We start from the raw sequence: 22151 nt of genomic DNA on the forward strand, positions 1-22151 counted from the left end.
GAGTTACCTCCAAAGGAGCACCCATAAGACTATCAGCTGATTTCTCAACAGAAATCTTACAGGCAAGAAGGGGCTAGAAAAGAAGTCTTTGAAGTCATGAAAGGCAAGGACCAATATAGAAGAGTACTCTATCCAGCAAAATTAACATTTAGAATGAAAGGGCAGATGAAGTGCTTCCCAGATAAGGTCAAATTAAAGGAGTTCATCATCAGCAAGTCATTATCATATAAAACGTTAAATGGACCTATCTAGGAAATTGAAGAAGATAAAAAATTATGAATAGTACGATGACAACAACAACCTCACAACTATCAACAACTAAACCTAAAAAAACAAACTACAGAAACAAAACTAAGCAAAAACTAGAACAGAATCAGAGAAATGGACAGCACATGAAGGGTTTTCAGTGGGGAATGGGAGGCAAAGAATGGGGTATGGATGTACAAGGAATAAAAAGCATAAATGGCAGGCATAAAAGAGATGAGGAGAGGTTAAGAATGGTATAGGAAACGGAGAATCCAAACAACTTATATGTACAACTCATGAACATGAACTAAGGGGCAGGGAAATGCTGGAGGGTTGGGGTGTGCAGAGTGGAGGGGGGATAAAAGGGGGAAATATTGGGAAAACTATAATAGCATAATCAATAAAATATACTTCAAAAACAAAAGATTCTTTGGGGGGTAGGGTGTAGAGGACTATATTTTTATGTAGCTTCTAAAATGTACAAACTTTCTTGTTCTTTAAATTTTCTATTAAATTCCCTTTTAATTTTAAGTTGATCACCAATTTAGTTTTCAAAGGCTTATAATAAGACTAATCTGATTTGTTAAATCAACCACAAGTGTGGGGGAGCTTTGTCCGCAGAGCCCCCTGTCTGCTGTGGATGAGAATAAGTCTAGCAAGACATGATCTGCTTGGGGAGGAAAGGTAGCTGATCTCTCAAAGGAGAAGGACCAGGAGGTTTTTCCTCAAAGGGCTTTTATTGGGTTCAATTTGCACAGGAATACAGGTAAATCTCATTAATCATTGTCAGGCAGTAAGGATCAAACAATAGTTGACACACAAAGAACTATGAGAGCTTATTCTGAGTCAGGGTCTGTTAGCTAAGGGGCTACAAAACTTTGGGAAACAAACTCATATCCTGCTCAGACCCTTATCAGAAAAGAGAGCATTTTTAGCAAAGCAGATTTCACAGGATTTTATGTATTATTTCTTAGGCCTGATCACCCCAGAGAACCCACCTTTTCCAGCACAGGGCTGCACCCCCTCTGTCATTGTTTCAGGCTTAAGTCAGGCAGGGAAAGTAAGGAAGCCAAGAGATTAGGAGACTTCTTATAGACAGAATGAGGACTCAGGCTATGTCAAAGCCAAGGAATGAGGGTCCATCACCCCCTTTTGTTATAGCCTCCTGGTCCTTCCCTGAGGGCCCCCTGTAACCATGCCTGTCTTAGTTCATCCCTCTCTTGAGGAATCTTACCTGTCATTGGCTAACCAATCTTGTTCTGGGAGCCAGGCAGGGTGAAGTAATATGGGCAGAGGAGCACACCTGCCAGGGAGGTAAGCTTTGTCTCCTTAGTGGCTTATGGTCCCAAGGTTTCTCACTCAGCCTTAGCCACGGGAGGGGGTGGTTAAAGCATCTGAAACCAGGCAGGGTGGTTCCAACATCTCCCCCTTTTTGTTTGGGAAATCAATTGTAGTTTTTAAGCCTGTGAAACCTACTATTTGCTGTTTCCGACTGCAATCATGAGAAAATAACTTCCATATACATTGTAAAACACAAATAAGGATTAAGACAAGGAGGCACCCAAGGTCTTCCATGACCCAAACTCATAAATTCAGTCTATCAAACCAGTTTTGGGGGTTCAGCCACTGTAGATTATTGTGGAGGGTCTGGAACACTTTTTGTTTCATTAGGCATTTGATGTCATTGAGCTGCTGGTGGAGCTCAAGCTAGAGCTGATCAATTTGTCCTTCTCCTTTGAGAGAACAGCCACCTTTTCTCCCCAAGCAGGTCATGTCTTGGTAGATTTATTCTCATCTGTAGCAGGAGGGGGGCTCTGCAGGCAAAGCTCCCCTACAAACAACAAACCTAAGAATTAGATAAATTGACCCTCCTCTAAAAATTTTCCCTCTAGAACCAGAATAGAACCACCTAAGAAAGACCAATTTCTTTTAGGTATTAAAACATTATATGTTGTACAGAAAGAGGCATAATTCTAGAGTGTACTCTAATATACTAGCAAAGCTAGCAAAGTTTATGTTGGTAAGAAGTTACTTATTACAGTCACAGGATTATAAAAATAGTATCTTATATATTAAATTTAACTAAATTCTTGGAAAGGTGCCATTTCCAAGAATTCTTGGAAATTCCTGGAATAATGCCATTTTATACACACATAAACCTACACCCATTTTGCTTAAAATCTTTATTTCTAGAAGAGTATCATGGCAATTCTCATAATAAACTACTTTATAATCATTGAAATAATTTTTAAACTTTGAAATCAAGTCATAAAACTGTTTCTCTTTGGAACTTCACATACTTTGAGCCCTGTTAAGAGCTCCAGTGAAATGTATATCCTGAGCTCTGTGTGACTGAGGACAAGGTTCTGAAGGAGGCTTTTTTATAGATGAATAGTCTGAGCATTCATTAACATTAAACATTAAAACATGCAGCTTGTTGCCCTGGCCAGGAGGCTCAGTTGGTTGGAACAACACTCATCAAAAGGTTGCAGGTTCAGCTCCTGGTCAGGCCATGTACCTAAATTATGGGTTCAGGTTCAAGAAGCAACCAACTGATTTTTTTCTCTCTCACACTGATGTTTCTCTCTCTCTCCCTCCCTCTCTCTCTCTCTCCACACACACACTCTCTCTCTACAATCAATAAACAAACCCTCAGTGAGGATTTTTTTAAAAAAAATTCAGCTTATTTAATTCCTTAAGAAGTTTACTATCTAAGGAGGGGATAGGATAAAATACTAACACAAAAAAGCAAGTAAAAACTATAATACAATAACCAAGTAAAATAATGTCACAAGATAATAATGCTATAAAAACTACATAGATAGTGAATCTTAAAGCACTAACAATGGAAGAAATTGGTTTAGCAGGAGGTGGTCAGAAGTTTACATGTAAGTGATGTTGCAACTTGACTGTGAAGGGGAAAATCAGATTTAAGTGCAATTTTAAATTCCTTCTTACTGAGTCACAATGGTGGGCATATTTCTCCTGGAATAAATATGCAGTCTATGATAGTACACTAATCATTTGTCTTTTAGCATGAGCATTATGTTACTCAAAGAACATACCTTTCAAATATTTGTTTTTCTGTTAAAACATCCAGGTATCCAAAAGGAGAGTCTAATAGGTACAAATCAGCATCTTTGTATACTGCTCTAAAAAGAAAATAAAAAGTAAGTTAGATTTCCTCAGTACTTTCCATGTCATTTAGTGTAGATAATTTTAAATGAAGAATAATAAAATAAGTTACATATGATTTTTATGGCTTTTTCACAACACTAAGAATTGCTAACATGGTTTTTCTAAAAGTAAGTGATATAAACTAGCAAAAGCTACAAACTGAGTCACAAAAGGGCACATAATTTAAAACATGACTTTAAATAGAAAAAAGAACACCTTCTAACGACAGTATCTAATTAGAGCAAAGCACAGTGCTATATGCCAGGAACACAATGATAAAAATTACACAGTACATGCCCTCAAAGACTTCACATTTTGGTGGGGAAAAATAGAATAAAATAGACTACTTCAATCCTGTAAAATGTCAGACAATAACTAAACTATAGCACTTATATGAAATTATTTCTTTTTAATATTTTTCATTGTAGATGACTACCAACAAATTGATAACAGTGCTACTGTGGCTGTGTGATTTATGTGCTTTTTGCTCACACTCTGTACCATATTTATAAAAATTCCAAACAAGGTAAGAATGAATAATTCACAGTAAAAATGTATACCCATGTTATTTGACTTTTTAAGTTAAAAAAATAAAATTTTGTGAGCAAGCAAATTCTTCATTAAGTTGATCTTAGAACAGTAACAGGATTAAGATATAGTCCCATGTTAATGGAAATAAGATAATTTCTTCATAAAATTTAAATTTTTCAGATGTGGTGGTAAGTAATCCTACCCCCATCCCAAACACATAGAATTCAGTGTTTATGTATATTCTAGGTACTCTCAGTAAAAAGAATAATATGTTCAATCAGGAGTTTTCAAAGAAAAATTACAGAAAAAGCAAAAGGTCAAAGTAAAAATAAAAGAAAAACCTTGGCGGTGTAGGTTTTTTTTTAAGACAAGATGTAAGAGCTAGATAAAAGACCTTTATCAAAATATACCCTCAAGGCCTATATACCTCTCTCTTCCCCTAACATCTATGATCACACTTTCTTAACAGATTAGAAATAATATCTACATCATCTAAAACTGGACAACAAATAGTACATTTCAATCAGAATAAAAATAATTACTTTCAGTAGCACCTCAAACTGCATGCACCTTACAATAAAACCAAATCTTAAACTAGCAAATATAAACTCAAATGTATGTTGAATGTCTAGAAGCCATATAGCATATCTTACCAAAGTATGAAATAGAGTATTTAAAATAAGTCTTATTTTGGCTTACAGGTTAACTAACAACTTACATTTATTTAGATGCCATTATCTTTTCCTGTGAATTATCCATATCTGTTGATTTATTTCTTCAAATTGTAATCCCAAGATAAAAGCACAATTTAATGTAGACTTGAGAGGATCTAATTCAAATTGTAACTTTACCTTCCCCAATATGAGTTTTGGCAAGTTAATATCTAACAGCTTTAATAATCTCATGATTTCTTCCATAAAGTGGGAGAACAATCCTATCTTTGCAGGGTAATGTGGGGACTAAGTAAAATAACACACACACACCCAACCTAGAATATTACTAGGCAATTGCAGTTGCTCAGTGAAGTTATCTTTCTGTTTCAGCTTTTAAAAGCAGGAAAAATACTAAGGAAAAGGGGCCAAAATATGACTAAGTCAATTTGATTTCTTATTAATAAAATTGACAAGACAGTAAGAAAATTTTGTTCTAATATAACTGGAGGAACATTTGACATCCCTTATCACCAATAAGTTTTTAAACCGAGCATGACAGTTTAACCACAAAATTTTCTTCTTAATAGAAATTAACTGTATGTACATCTCTCTTTGACAGCTCAAAATGCTTAGCCAAGGATGTCTCTACTAATGAAATCTCACACCACAGTATTCAATGTGTTTGTCTTATTTATTTGTCTTTACAGATTATTGACTTTAATCCAAGTGATATAATTTGCCTTGCTACTCTTGTTATGGGAATTATTGATTATGTTGAAAAATTTGAAAATATCTATTCATCTAAACTAAGAAGCATAAACAGAAGCCTAGAGCAGGTGTGTTCACTGTGAGGTGGGGGAGAGTGGGGGTGAGGGGGGACCATGTGATGGACTTCACAAAAATTTACATCACATCTTTCCTGTGCTATGCAGAATCCCAGAGTTTTCCTTTGTAGTAAAAACATACCATAGCACAGGGGCATCAAACTCATTTTCACCAGGGGTATATCAGCCTCACAGTTGCCTTCTAAGAGCTGAATATAGAGCTCCTTGTCCCTAGTTAAGTAGTTACACTTATACAGTCCTAAAATTACATTTGGCCCTGTGAAGGCAACCACAAGGCTGATGTGGCCCCTGGTGAAAATGAGTTTGACACCCCTTCCATAGGGTAATCAAATATACAAACACCAAAATAAGGGCATTCATTTTGAAAAAGCCATCATTTTAACAGATACAAATATTATTTATATTATGATCTATGGTCTTTAAAGGTTATTCTTAAGCAGCTAGTCTTCGGGCCCCAAGTACTTTTCAATTCCAAAGCAGTATAAAGAAATAGAGATATATCTATAATTTTTACATGCAAGATATTTATGGCAAGTGCTCACTGGATCAATAAATAATCAGATATTCACCTTGCTAAACAAATTCTCGCTCTCTGCCCTCCACTCAGTGTCAGTCCACCTTCTCCAAGAACTACATTGTCTTTCTCTGCAAACTTGGAAATGTCCTATTATCAAAAATAGAAAGTAAGAGAGGAATTGTTAGTATGTCAAATCTGAATTTGAAAGGTGCTTTTTCCTTCGAATGTAATTGTATAATACTATTGTGTATAACCACAGGTGAATTTTGAACTGCATCTCCATTATTTCGAATCCACTTCAATTGCTCAAAACATTGCTGAAATTAAGAAATAAATCTTTGTTTAATTTTTAAATACCATTAATAATTATTAAGTAATAACTGGGAAATATAAAAAAGTAAAGCATATATATTTATGAATATGTAAATATGTGTACATATCATCCATAGGCCATTATATAATTTCAAGTGCTATTAATGTGCTCAAGCACACTTCCTTACAATTTAAATTAACTCTTAGAATTCCAGCCAAGATGGAGGCACAGGTATATATACTTTGTCTCCTTGCACAATCAAAAGGACAACAACAAATTTAAAAACAAAAAATAACTAGAACAGCCAGATAATAGAACTGTATGGAAATTCAATAGCTAAGGAGGTAATGAAAAAATATTCATCCAGACCAGTAGGAGGGGTAGAGAGGGGCAGACCAGGTGGACAGTACTTGAGGCAAGGTAGTGGCCAGGGTAGGCAAGGTGGTAGCTGATGGAGCAGGCAGTCCCACATTTGCACGCAGATAAACCGGAACAACTGGGGAGCCAGACAGACTGTGCAACCCAGGGGTCCAGTGCGGGTAATAAAAGCCTTAAAACCTCTGACTGGAAAATTCTGTGGGGGTTGCAGCAGCATGAGAAATTCCCAGCCTCACAGGAGAATTCCTCGGAGAGACCCACAGGTTTGTAGAACGTACACAAACCCACTCACCTGGGAATCATTAGCACCAGAAGGTCCCAATTTCCTTGTGGGTAGCTCAGGAAGTGACTGAAAGCCGGCCCAGACCGTAAGGAGCAGCATTGTTCCCTCTAGAGCCCCTCCCCCACTTACAGCACCACAATGCAGTGGTACAAGTTGCCCCACCCTGCTGAATACCTAAGGCTCCACTCCTTACTACATAATAGGAGTGCGCAGACAAAAAAAATTGGACCAAATGAAAGAACAGATCAAAGCTCCAAAAAAAAATACAACTAAGTGATAAAATGATAGCCAACCTATCAGATATAGAGTTCAAAAGACTAATAATCAGGATGCTCACAGAAATACTTGTGTATGGTTACAAAAATAGAAGAAAAAGTGAAGGCTATGAAGACTGAAATAAAGGAAAATATACAGAGAACCAACAGTGAAGGGAAGGACACCAGGACTCAAATCAACAGTTTGAACAAGAAGGAAGAAATAAACATTCAACCAGAACAGAATGAAGAAACAAGAATACAAAAAATGAGGAGAGGCTTAGGAACCTCCAGGACAACTTTAAAAGTTCCAACATCCAAATCATAGGGCTGCCAGAAGGACAAAAGGAAGAGCAAGAAATTGAAAACTTATTTGAAAACATAATGAAGGAAAAGTTCCTAATCTGGCAAAGGAGATAGACTTCCAGGAAGTCCAGGAAGCTCAGACAATCCCAAAGAAATTGGACCAAAGGAAGCACACAGCAAGGCATATCATAATTAAGTTACCCAAGATGAAAGATAAGGAGAGAACCTTAAAAGCAGCAAGAGAAAAGCAGAGAGTTACCTACAAAAAAGTTCCCATTAGACTATCAGCTGATTTCCTAAAATAAACCTTGCAGGCCAGAAGGGGCTGGAAAGAAGTATTCCAAGTCATGAAAGGCAAGAACCTACATGCAAGATTACTCTATCCAGCAAAGCTATCATTTAGAATGGAAGGGCAGATAAAGCGCTTCTCAGCTAAGGTCAAGTTAGAGGAGTTCATCATCACCAAGCCCTTATTATATGACTTGTTAAAGGGACTTATTGAAGAAAAAGAAGATGATCAAAAATATGAACAATAAAATGACAACAAACTTACAAATATCAATAACTGACTGTAAGAAAGCAAAAACAAAAATGAACTAAGCAAACAACTAGAACAGGCACAGATTCACAGAAACAGAGATCACATGCAGGGTTAGCAGCAGGGAGGGGCCATGTGTGAGAATGGGGGGAAGGTACAGGGAATAAGAAGCATAAATGGTAGGTACAAAATACACAGGGGGAGCTTAATAATAATATGGGAAATGGAGAAGCCAAAGAACGTATGTATGTATGTATGACCCATGGACATGAACTAAAGTGGGGGAATGCTGGTGGGGGGTGTACACAGCAGACAGGAAAAAAAAGGGAGAGAAAAATGTGACCACTGTAATAGCATAATCAATAAAATATTTTAAATACTTTTTAAAAATTTACTTTTAAAATAAAATCTCCAAAACTGAATAATCCTCTCAATAGAAGAAACTAAAAGAATGCTACTTACATTCACCACCCTTGCAGTACCTAAATATATTTAGTGGGTGGCCACGAGTAGTAGGCAACTCCTTCCTAGACTTCTCTTACCTACCCTCCCAGCACCTCATTCCTGCATTCTCTCCCCATCTATTCTCCTGTCAGCTCCCTTTGACATGAGTTGTGTAATCATTTCTTCCATTTAATGAACTTTCTGTGGCAACAACTATCGTAGGCATTGTAAAAGAAGTTTGGTATTTATCAGAAATAGTCCTTGACTCCCAGCCATTCTAAATCTAGTTTGGAAGATAAGCCACAGTCCTTGAGAATACCAAATAACATCTAAAGATTTAATTAACCATTTTGATATAGGTCATAAACTAGTAAACAATTAAAGTATACTTTAATTATAGACATACAAAGAAAAGAGGGATGTTGTCATATGAATGTTTTCTATTTAGAATAGACTCTAGTGAGAAAGATTATTTTTAAAAAGCATTAAAATAAAATAATCCCTGTGTCTGAAAAGATTTAGTATTCTGAGGCAATGTTTTTGGCCTCCTTTCTAGACTGAAACCATGTATGAAATTAAGTGTGCAAATTCAGATAATTTAACAAGTAGCTCAGAGATTGTAATTAATAGGAAGCTACTGAGGTTGAAATGAAACAAAATGGTGGAGGTAGATTGTAGAGATTGTGAATAAGTCTATTATTTTAAAATCAAATGCATTTAGTAATACCAATATCCTGCTGCTAATGTGAGCACTCGTTCTGATCACCTAGTTTATTGTACATTTGTAGATTTCTTTATTAGTGTTTGGCTTTTCTTATTTGATTTAACATAAACCACTTCATTTTGTGTACACTGTTAAACATTTATCTTTGCTGATTACTAAGAGCACTCAAATCTGGTAATGCATTTATCTTAAGTGTGTTGGTTTTCAGTCTTCACAGCAGATTTTTCCTTCCCTGAAAATTATAATCTAAAACAAAATTATACCACTTGGTGCTCTCATTAGTTTAAAAAGAAGCCTAAAAGCAGGAGTTGCTAGGCAAAGCCTTGCACACAAAGAGACAAATGTTTTTTTCTCTTCCTTTGCACAGCAACTTCTCTTGAATTCCCTTGCAGCTATTCATAAAAATTGCTGGCCCTGATTGGTGTGGCTTAATGGGTTTGGCATTGTCTAGTAAACCAAAAGGTCTGTGGTCTAATTGATGGTCAGGGCACATGTCTGGGCTGAGGGCCAGCACCCCTGTTGGGGCCATGTAAGAGGCAACTGATCAATATTTGTCTGGCACATTAATGTTTCTCTTCCTCTCTTTCTCCCTCCCTTCCCCTTTCTCTAAAAATAAATAATTAAAATCTTTTAAATGTTAGAGGAAATCATTAAATGGAACTGAATGTAAATTGATTTCTTATATAAAAAATTAACTACTGAGATTTTTTTAAACTAAATCTTATTGTGGTAATCATTTTTGCAGTGTATACAAATATCAAATTGCTGTGTTATGCACCTAATGATAATGCTATACTAATTATACCTCAATAAAAAACATATCTTAAAATAAATAAAATATAAACATAAAAGTCACGATCAATTAATTTTCTTGTTGAAGGAGACCCTGAAAAACCTTTCTCTGAAGCCATCCTATACTGCTATTTTAATTTTTAATAATTTGCTCAGCACAATTTATCTACAGATACAATCAAGTATTTAAATCATTGGTTCTCAAAGTGTGGTTCTTGGACCAATTATTTCACAAGCACCTGGGGGGTTTGTTTTAAGAAATGCTCTATCTATTTTTACTCAGAAAAATTGGGGCAGAGCCTAGGAATCTGCATGTTAACCTATAATCATGACTCCTCAGAGACTTTTTTTTTGGCTAATTTTCTTTACAACATGCTGGTTAGAAAAGGCAAATATCAACTTCAAAGGATTTTGTGCATAAAATACATTAGGTCTATTTGAGATTGTAAAGCGCTTGAAAATACTGAGATAAAAAGTACCAAGAGGGTCAAAGTAATGTTATAATAAGTATGCAATAAAGATTAGCTTATTTTATTACTAAGAAGTGTATAATATACCCATGTAATATATGCACTCTTTGCACAAGGGTTTATCATCTTACTCTTTTAAATGCACCTAACTCTATCACCCTAGTATGGGTGATTTGTCGACTGAGTCAGACAAATCAGGAATGTTAAAGAGAAACTGCTAATATAAAGCTCATTAACTCTGACATTAACATACAACAGATGGATAATATAGGGTGTTATACAGAGAGAGAGAGCAAAAGAAAGAGAACTTTAAAGAAAGGGTTGTGTTACATTTAATGGTCCTACGTGATTTTGCAATATTTTCTAAGTACATTTAAGCTTCCTGTGGCTTGTAGATATGAAAATACCATAAACCTTGTTTTATGACTGCCTTATCACTCTTTAGAATAACCTTGACAATATAGCTGCTTGTGGTAAGAGAGGAGGGTGAAAAGCTTGAGTTAGGGCAACATGAACTTTAGAGGTAATGTCATTCAATAAAGCATGTCTTTAAGAGTAAATCACTGGAGAGTTAGTGCCATTGTTATTAATAGTTAATAATTACTAAACACTTGTATTGTGTTTTATGCACAAGGAAATGGGCAAGAAGGACGAAGGAGAAAAGTGTTGGTGTTGGGGGAACAGAGGGAAGTGGTAGAGAGAAGAGAGGAGCGGGAGAGAATGTGAGAAAGTCAAGAGAGTACTGGAAAGAGAGAAAGAATGAATTAACCATTTTTGCACATAGCTGCTGTAAATGTAGATGTGTTATCTTACAAGTTCTGTGTATCTCTATGATATGTATCAACAGAGGTTAATTTCTACAGCAGGAAACATACATGAATGAATTTATAAATTAAAAATTGGAGTTCTGTTAATTAAGAGAGTTTATTGACCCCATGTCAAACTTGATTACAAATAACTATATAGAAATATTGCATAAAGATTCATCATTGCTAGAAAGTATAAAATGTGAGAACTTATTATCACCTTGGAAAATAAAAGCTATTCCTTCACTGAGCTTTAGTACTGACCAAATCTATAGCAGGAAACTAAAATTCCTATTATATTTGTTGGAGTCCAATTTTATTGGACTTCAACAAAAGTACAAAAAGCACTATTATGACGAATGTTACAGTTTTTGACACCAATATAAAACATTGTTTATTATTCATATATATACACATATATAGTTTTATGCATGAACTTGTGAGAATATATGTATTTCTGGTAATATCCTGATGCCTCTTTAGTGTTTATTTCTGTATATGTGTAGGCCTGTATTTGTATTTCAAAACTAATAACCTGAGCACTTCTAAAGGAAGAACTATAAAATTCAATAATTTAAGGTGTGTTTGGGTAAATGTTCCCAAGGAAATAAAAAAAGAAGCTTGAAACAAATAAAAAATTTATTTATCTTATTCTGGCTCTATATTAAACCCATTTGACTATAGATTTCTGGACTCTAGATTTCAAATTCTCTAAAATAACCTTAAAAGTCTAGCTTTAAAAAGCTTACTAGATGATTTTGATTCAATTGGCCTAAGAATTGGTATTTAGGAAGCTGCTAATTCCTTAACTCTCTCTCTCTCTTTTAGGTTTACCCACCCAAGAGGCTGGGAGAAATCCAATCAGTGAAAAAGTACTCTGTTCTTAGTATTTCCCAGGCACCTTCAGTGTTATCCTACTCCGGAGTTCCTAAGATACCTCCAAGGCCCTTATTAACTAGTTTTCTGCTTTGTAATTCAGTTCTTTGGGAGATGTGCTTCAATACTCACTCACTCACTCATCATCTCTGAAGTAATCCTACCATGATCCTTATTTTCTCAACACCAGTGGTTCAACTTGACCTAAGCAGGCTTTCTCCCCTGTGCTGAATGCCCACCCTCTTGGATTTCCATATTTTAAATTTGAGGTTTTGAGGCATGAAGAAGAGATTCTGCACCAAGGGGAGAGGAAAAGGAAAAGATAATTTGCAAGAAGAACTGGGAAGAAACTTCCTGACTTCTCTAAATTTTAAGAATAGATAACTTCCCTAAGATACACTTATTTAGAATTGTGGTAGCTTGATATATCATTTACATGAAAATAAATATCCTGAAAATACTTTTCTAACCTAAGTCATGGAATTTTCAAAGCCATTAGTTCACAAGTCTTTATTATCATTGCCTTCTATACAAACAGAAGATTTATAATCTTGATGGTTTAATAATACTGTTGCAATAACAGTGAGATTAACTATCCTGAAGTTCTAACTTGAAGTCAGCAATGGTCAATGAGTAAGTCATTAGAGTCTATGATAGAGTTCATTTTCTAAGAGGCAAAATCTCTAAATAGTACATAGTAAAAAAGACAGGGAATGGATTTTATCGCTGATCTCACTGATTGTGACACAGGTGATCTTAAAAAGTCTCTTAAACATTCACTTCTTATTCTTTAAGATGTGAAGAATTTGTTAAACCTATAACCACAACATCTACCTTATCCCCCTTTAGTTTGCATATTCTACTAGATGAATCTACCTAAAATACTGTTTTGATTATGGCATTTCCCAAATAAAGAAAAGGTACTATGGACCAAGTTGCTCTCCTCCCAGGGTACTTTCCTATGCTCCCACCTAGCACCATGTTTCCCTGACTCCTCTGCGGCTAGAGTGCTATATGAAAACTGAATTTCACCAGGTATATGAAATATGAAACTGAAGTGTAACACTTGTGCCTTTCTGTATCTTTTGGCTGTTTTTTCATTGATGGCAAGTGGGAAGACAGAAACCATAATCTGACTGTCCTCTCTCAGTTCAGCTTTCACCATATACCCCCTTCCTTTCCAGAGACCAGCCTTGCTGCAATACCTTGAGCTCCCTCAAAAGTGCAATGTTGTTTCTTGGCTCAAGGCTCATTTTATTCCCCATCCCAGCCACATGAAGCTGTAATTCCTCAAATATACAATGTTCTCTCTTGGCTCCAGACCTTGTACATTCTGTTTTCCTTCTGGAATGTTCTCCCTGTTCTTTATTGAAATGACTCATTCATCATGTCTCACCTGAGATATCACTTCTTCCAGAAATACCTTGCTTGACTTTCTAAGACCAGATTAAGTGCCACTTCTCTGTACTCAGATAAGGATCCTATATTGACCAATATAATAAGATTTATCAAGCTGTGTTGATTTTTACTTGTTCATCTCGACTAGAATGAAAGCTCCACTAGGACAGGAATCTTGTCTTGTTTATTAATAATTCCCAGAGTTTGGTGCAGTCCCTAGTTCAATGTTTGCAGTCACTAATATTTCTTAAGTAAATATATTTAAATACCTTTTACTCAAAAATGTTTGTAAATCAAAGTTCATTGCAGACAGGGATCCTTGTTATACTTGCAGACAGCATACAGAGTGCCTAATCCAGTAGGAACTCAACAAATACTTATTGAAATTTTTAAAATTTACTAAATTTGATTCAAGGGTAGCTAAACCTTCTAAATAAAAATTAGATATTGTAAACTTGGTTTTGTAACATATCAATGATAATGCAATTGCCATTCCACAGACTATTTTGTTTAGAGGACACTTGCACTCAGAATTTTCAGAGAAAAACAAGTTTCTCTTCTTAGAAGGTCTTCATGAACATTACCAAGTTGTAATGTTCTATTAAAGGTCTAAGGTTCTATTGAAATATAATTGTAGAATCTTCTCTTGACCTTGTTTAGTTAGTCATTACTAGGAGATGGGGAACTCCAAGAAAGCTGGGTTCAGAATCCCAGTTCTTCCAGAGGGATATGTGTGATGCCCTTTACCTTTGGAAAACAGTGCTTTTGTTTGTTTGTTTGTTTGTTTGTTCTGAGATTGAAGTGTGCCTTCAATATCTTTCGTTATCTGTTCATGAGATAGGTAGATCTACTTATAATTAAATTTTTATACTACTGTTCTGTTAACTTGCCCAAATCTTACTAAGAGAATTTTAGGGCAAATTTGGTTTTAGGGGCATAAGAATTCTAATTTGTTAAGCTAATAATTATTTCCAGAGTTGTAATTTTAATTCCTAAAACTTAGCTCATACTTTTAGAATTTAGCACATTTTCATTTTGACTGCAAACTCTAGGCAAATTTGTCACTAAATAAGTAGAAAGTGAGACTTCAGTGTACAAATGTGTGCAGAGTGCTTAGCACAGCAGTGCGGACATGTGCTCTCTCAATAGATGTTAGCTACTATTTCTTAAGTTCCAAGGTTCAAATGAAATGAAATGACAGGTTTGTTCAGGCTATGCCATGCTATTCCTGCTTGGTTCCAGTTCAGTAGTCTTATAAAATAAATGTGCTTGCTTCATATTACAGTAAATAAATGTCAGTGCTTTCAAACTCAATTACCTATCAGTAGCAAATTACAAGTGGATCAAGGTACATTCACTCAGTGTGGTTTATTCTGGTTTCAGAAACACAGTTAAATGTGTTTCAAATATCTGTTTCAGAATCCATTATGTTTTGCTGCTATTGAATGCAAATGTTCATTCCTGTGGCACCTCTTTTTTACAGATCTCCCAACAGAACATTCCTGAATTCTACTACAATGGTACAATATATTGACCATCTAAAGGTTAAACCTCTGTTCAGTGCAGGTTAGTTTTGGCCAGATCTGAAAATCCAGAGGTTACTAATTTTAATTTAATTAGTCCTGTGGTATCTGTATGATGAAATTTATTTTCCAGAACAGTTGTCAACTCATTTCTTTGCTTATTTCCCTACCAAGTTTTTCATACTTCTTGCCAATAGCCCTCCCAAGTATTTTTTTAGTAAATTCTTGCCAATTTCCCTCCCAGTTTTTCTTCCAGTGTCTTAAAAATGAAAACTGTCAGGCAATGGTGAAATAGACAACACAGAATTTTTACCTTTTCACCTTACATAGTAAATGGTTTTATTATAATTCATACATAATGACTGTCAGGACAAATACTTAATGTAACATGTTTTGTGTTTACGAAAGAATCTCAACATTTTTTTTAAACCAACTGTATATCCTAAGGCCCTGACCTCTTCTCACACTCCCCTCCCACCCTCCCATCATGAACACTATAAAAGCCAATTACTTCTCCAAACCCAGGTAGTTTCACAAGAGAGTGACTCACTGAATAAAGACAGTTCAATTACTCATTAAGTAAACACTAGCCTGCCTAGAATTCTCTTGCTGTCAGCTGTGGGCCTATGTGGTGGGATGAGGAGTGGTGGGATGAGGAAAACCAAAAGAGGTGGTTTTCTGGGAATAAAAAAGCCAAGAGAAGAGTGAAGTCTGTCACTCTTTCAATAAGGAAATATAATTATAATCTCCTTAAGAAATAAGTTAATGAGGGCCCAATTATATTAATTACTTTTTTAAACTGGCAAAGTCTCCAGTACTAGTTACAAAAATTGGAAATATTCAAAAAGATTCTAAGATAGTTTGGGTACTTGGGAAGCAAGAAAAAAGTGGATAAGTTAATGGTTATGGGGATAAAAATGGTATTTTAAAAATAATTATCAGTTTGCCTGGGAATCCATTCTACTATGATCTAGATCCAAAGTAGGATATATAAGCAAGACGTGGAGATGCTCCTGAAAGAGGAGGCCTGAAGGTCAACAATCTGAACTTTCTCACTCATGTTTCCACATTACAAGTTATTCTGTCAGCAAACAACTCTTTCCATGCCCTTCCCTGAGATAAAGGCTTTAAGCTATTTCACTGAGTGAATAGTTTTCAACAAACTGAAATCAGAAAACTATGTGAAATATGTTGTGTGTACTTTTCCTCTCCAAGTAAATTCACACCTACCAGCCTGCTCCTGTGACACCAAGCATCACTGCATACGCAAGTGCTTTGTAGATAGATATTAGAGCTGAACAAAAACACAAAAATGAGGAAGAAAATATTCCATTCTCATCTCCAGTTCCAAGTCTAGATGTAGTACATTAAAAAAACAGATCAACTTTGGCAGTCAGAATGAAAACATATTGAGTCATGAATGTTTATATTTAGTGACAGGGGCCACATAGAGAAAGAAAGCAAGGGATTCTTCTGCTGGCGATAGCTGTAGGTATTTCATGTTCCTATGTTCAGAGCTCCTCCTCACTTAAAAAAATAAAACTTTCACCCTGGTTGCTGTAGCTCAGTGGATTGAGCAGAGGTCTGCGAACCAAAGGATCGCAGTTTGATTCTCAGTCAGGGCACATGCCTGGGTTGCAGGCCAGTTCCCATCAGGGGACGCATGAGAGGCAATCATACATTGATATTTCTCTCCCTCTCTCCTTCCCTTCCCCTCTAAAGAGAAATAAATAAAATCTTTTAAAAAATAAAATAAAACTTTCATTTTGGAAAGTTTTTACTGGGCTTTTTCAAAGGTGTGAACACCTGTTTAACAATAACAGCAACAAAAACACCAAAATTGGCAACTCTAAAGTCACTGAAAATAGAGGAAACTTCATTTTGACTATGAACATAATTGACACTTTTGATTACTTTTATTTGCCATTCCCAGCAATAATATGCTGTCATGTAATGTCTCCTCAAACTCTTAGACTGTGAGCCTCAGAGAACACTTTTTTCACAAAATTCTTGCAACTGACATGCCTACTTCAAAATATTTCTGAAAGTCATTGAGTAAGAATTTAACTTTCTGCATATCAATGTGCTAGGTGAAGTATACCAATATAAATTTTTTAAATTGCTGTTCTCAAGAAATTTATCATGCCATTTGATAGATAACAACATATAGGAAATGTTCAGGAAAGAGGACCAAACAGAATATACTAATATATTCTGTACTCGCTACATTTGCCAGTTTAAAGTACAAGGAATTTAAGGAAATCCTGAATGCTTTTGCCTATCATAAGATGACTAAAAGATCATGCAAAAGTCAGCAAGACAGAGTGTTAGAAATTAAATGCTGTGTTTTATTTTACATAAAAAAATGGAGGTCATCATTGTTACTAATAATTTTTCGTTAAAGCCCACTTGATGGGGTTCTGCATTTGGCACTGTGTTAGTGAGACCTATGATCTTTCTGCCTTGGTGAGGTATCTCAGTTCTATCTAATCCAGCTCCATGTCCTACCTTCCTAAACTCACAGCATTTCTACCTGTCCCTCTTTCCAATTCCTGTTGTTCAAGGAACCCTTAATCTTAAACCCATTTCTCTCCTCTTCTAATTACTCAGTAGGCCCATTTCATTCCTGATTCCCTTTCCTACTAATGCAAATATTAAGTACATAAAGATGATTTTTTTAATATTCTCACAATTCCTCTGCTTACCTTTTGTCTCTTCTCATTCATCATGACCATTATCTGGATTACTGAAGTAGCTATTAGTGTCACTTCTTCTAGTCAGAATAGCAAATAGTGCTACCATTACTACTAATATTAATACTTTACATGTGCCAGAAACATATAGAAACCCTACAAAGTAGGTAATATTATTCCCATATTGCAGAGTATAAAACTCAGCACTCAGCAAGGGTAAATAACTTTCTTTAGTAACCCAGCCCTGTCAGATTTCAAAATTTATGTTCTTCCTGCTATTCCATGAAGCTTTAAATCATGTCCACCTTAATTCTGCTCCTCATATTACAACCAAAGAGATATACCTAAAATGCAAAGCTGATTGAATAGTACTTCTATTTAAAGCTACTCAAGACCAAATTTCTGAGACTGTTAGACAAGACTCCCAAAATATGGCCTTCCAGCTTTATTACTCCCTGGTCACTGCCCCCAGTCATACTACAATCCTATCAAGAGTCTTGTGGTCCCTTGTACTAAATGAGTGGTCTTATGTCCCATTTCTCTGCCCATACTTTTTCCTCTGATCTGAACATTTTCCACCTTTACTCATCCTTCCAAGTGTCCGTTTTTTACAGAAAGCTTCCCAGAACTGTCCAGGCTCACTAAAAGCCCTCAACTGGGCTCTCATACCACCCTGAGAGTATCTCTGACCCAATACTTGCTATATTATATTGAAGTGGTTTCTTTACGTATGTTTTCCTCTAACTAACCTATAAATTCTGTGAGGAAAGGGACAAAAAAGTTTTTCATTTTGTACTCACCTTGTTCCCACCACAGTGAACAGTGTCTGGCATAAGGTAGTCTCATAGTACTGTTCGGGGTCTGAAAGGGACATGGGCACTGGAATCATCTCCCAACCCCGCAACCATTTCTGGAGTCTAGAACCCATGTGCCTATGTTCTAAACCTTTAGGATCAATGCCATCTGTCTTCTTCCACAGAATACTCCAAGGTTTGTTGATTGGGTCATGAAGACCAACTACCATATTTATAGATGACCACTTTTACAACTTTCTCTTATAACTACTTGGTCAACATCAAAATTTATTTTGATGGTTTTCCATTACTTTTTAGCTTCATGGTTCTCCTGCTTAATTACACCAACCTCCAGCTTGTTTCCATAGTAGTCACTTACTAACGAGAACTAACTCTCAGTCACATATATCCTATGTCATGCTCTGTAACAGTATTCTCCACCTCAAAAGATAGTAGAAAAAACTAATGATTGCCAGAGGGGAGGAGGGGTGGGACCTGGTGAAAAAGGTGAATACACTTGAAACTAATACAAAATAATATTGAATGTAAACCACAATTAAAAAATAAAATTAAAATACTAGTAAATAAAGGTAGTAGAAATGAGCTAATAGTTACTGAGTGACTAACTTGTACTACATGCTGTGTTAGGCACCTTGTATTCATTATTTCATTTTCTCTTGTCAATAATACAGTGACCATTCACTCATCAATATCCCACTTTTTCCCATTAACTCAATCATCTCTCTACTGGAATCTCTAATGTTCTTAATAAAAAAATTCTTACAAGGCCATAATTTTCACCCTTGTCACCACTGGAATTCCATAGTCACTAGCCTTCTGCTTTCTCTGGAGGTGATTCCTTCCATTAGAAAAAAAACAGATTGATTCCCATGCTTTCTCCTTTTACTCCTATAGAAATGCCTCTTTCTTTTTCTATTAGATTACATTTTTTATTGAAATGTTTCTTTCTCCTACTGGTCCATGAACCTCTGAAGTATACGGACCTTGTTTTATTTATATTTTTATCAAGTCTCAGTAAATGTTCTCAAAATAAAGATATTGCCTTCTTCTAGTTTAAAAGTTTAATTAGGCACAAAGGACCATACATTACATGATTCTATTTACATGAAATATCCAAAATAGAAAAACTTTAGAGACTGAAAGTTGCTTAAGGATGGTGAAGGACGTATGAAGAAATAAAAATCAATTGCTAATGGGGTTTCTTTTAAAGTGATTGAAAATGTGGTGGTGATTGTTCAACCCTGGAATATAATAAAAAGCACTGAATTATGCATTTTAAAAATCATGTTAAAGCTGACCATGGAGTCAGAAAAAATCAATAATAAGTTCTTCCTCATATCATCTTTTTTTCCTTATTTTAACAGCTTTATGGAAATATAACTCACATACTACACAATTATTCATTAAAACACAGGTACTATGAACCTTTTAGAAAATGGCCCATGTCTTATTCAACTTGGCACTTCCGAGACCTACCTAGCACAGTATTCAGAATTGAGTATGTGCTCATTATATGAATAAGGGACTGTTAGCTCTGATTTATTACTAGTATTTTAACTATGCCATATTTGGGTTAAATATAATTGTATAGGCTTACTTGGGGGAATCAAACCACCACAATAATATTATTTCTATGGGAAAAGCTATATTGAAAGCAAAATATAAGCCTACCAGAAACCTTCTAACACCTTTCCACTAATAAATAAATCTCATGATTTATTTTGCAAGGCACTACCACATCTACATCTCAGTACCCTCACACACAAATATCTGTGTTCTCTAGGAACACTCAGACTTTTTATGACAAATCTACTGAGTGTTCCACCCTCCAGGTTGTAAAATACTCTTCCTGGAAGAAGGGCTTTTGAGGAATGAAGAATATCTTCTTCAAAGTAAATCTAATACTTTTTCAAGACAGTTTTTATTTTCATTATACTTTCAGGTTGTATGGAAAACAAAAGAATAGAATTTTTAAAAACTGTTGAATGAGTCCACATATATACAGAAAGCCATTTATGCAAGCATGTAGTCCTCTTTTGTAAAAATTGCAGTTTCTATCTATTACACAATTAGCTGTGTTCTACTTTCCATACACTGCGTTCTGCTTTATTTTATCCCCAGTGCATTTTTTTTCATTTAAAGTAACTGAAAGGAATCTACCACTGTCAAATGCCATCCATCATACAAGTGATTTTGAATGAAGATCACTATTCAGGAAATACTCTGAAAACCTCATAATGATATATTCCCTATAATTATTTACATCAATAATTATTGAAGTTTCCATCCTATAATTTATGTGTCAGATAGCACAAGATCCAGATACTGACTTCGCTTGAAATACTTCATGTATTTCCAAATAATTAGCCCATTCCACAATATTGTGAAATAAGTCAACAGCTTCATCTTCATTTAAATACCATTTCAGACAATTACAGTCATTAGAGATGATATAGTTATATGTTGAAGGTCAAACAATAAGATAAAATCACAAGTTTATCTCTGATTCTCTACTGACAAGGCAACACTCATTCCATTAGACTATGATGATCTTAAAATTATTAAAATCCTCTTATGTAATTTAGAAATATCTGTTTTAAAGTACATGCCATATAAATGTCAATTGAAGACATTTTCTCATGAACGAATGAACAAAATTCTTACCATTTCATAAAGAGTTTTTGTTTTAACCAAATAAGTTCATTATTTAAAAAATAAAATATACTTTCTTTATGTTTTTATAAAAACATGATTAATATATGTAGACTGACTTATTAAATAGGAAGCTCAATATATAATTTAGGCAGTTTGAAGGTTTCATATGTATAATCAGAAAATTTTCACATAATTACTTACCTCTTCTAGCTGGCATGCTTTGATGACACTCCTATATCTATACTCATCATAGCAAACACCAAAGATAATGTTTTCTTTAATGGTGCCAGGCATGATCCATGAAAACTGAGAGCAGAATGAAATTCTTCCACTGTGCTTAATTTTACCCTCAGAAGGCTCCAGCTCTCCCATGAGCATCATTAAAAGTGAGGTCTAGAAATAAAACCATTGTTATTAAGTTAAATTATTTGGTCAAATCATTCTCAGAATGCTCTTGCTTCCAAATGTCCTCCTAAATAAAGGTATCTATTCTGATTCTGAAAGTTTATATATTAATTCATTCGATTCAAAATTTATTAAGCACTTCTGTTTTGAAGTGTAGCACTTCACTACACTTGTAGTGAACTGAAAAGTAGATGACCAAAGATGCAACATAAAATTATTATTATAAATATAACCACTGGAAAAAAATACATCCCTAACCTCTAAAAGTTAGAATGCCCTTGGGCTCATACGTTGGCTGCTTTCTCTTCTTATCAACATTCTCTCCCTTGGAATCTCATCTAGCCCCATATCTTTTACACTGTGGGCCCCCACTTCCTTGAAATGAGATGTATCCAAATAACATCTCTGTTTGGATGTCAAATAGGTATCTTAAAGTTAACATTCCAAAATCAATCTGTAACCAAAACCTGTTTCTCCCATAACATTCTCAATAAATGGAACGTTCACCC

The 22151-nt window shown here is 35.2% G+C and overlaps 1 protein-coding gene across 1 annotated transcript in view; it reads right to left on the bottom strand.

Moving 5' to 3' along the window:
* The window catches only part of CFTR (CF transmembrane conductance regulator), a 225855-nt gene that overhangs the window by 115809 nt on the left and 87895 nt on the right, over positions 1-22151 (bottom strand). The window contains exons 11-13 of the mRNA XM_053662935.1: positions 21439-21630; positions 6022-6116; positions 3312-3398 (exon numbers count right to left, since the gene is read on the bottom strand). Coding sequence (XP_053518910.1) covers positions 3312-3398; positions 6022-6116; positions 21439-21630 — 374 coding nt within the window. The remainder of the gene's footprint in view (positions 1-3311; positions 3399-6021; positions 6117-21438; positions 21631-22151) is intronic.

Source organism: Artibeus jamaicensis, unplaced genomic scaffold (assembly GCF_021234435.1).
Source record: "Artibeus jamaicensis isolate MK-2021 breed Jamaican fruit bat unplaced genomic scaffold, CSHL_Jam_final contig_311, whole genome shotgun sequence".
Taxonomy (NCBI): domain Eukaryota; kingdom Metazoa; phylum Chordata; class Mammalia; order Chiroptera; family Phyllostomidae; genus Artibeus; species Artibeus jamaicensis.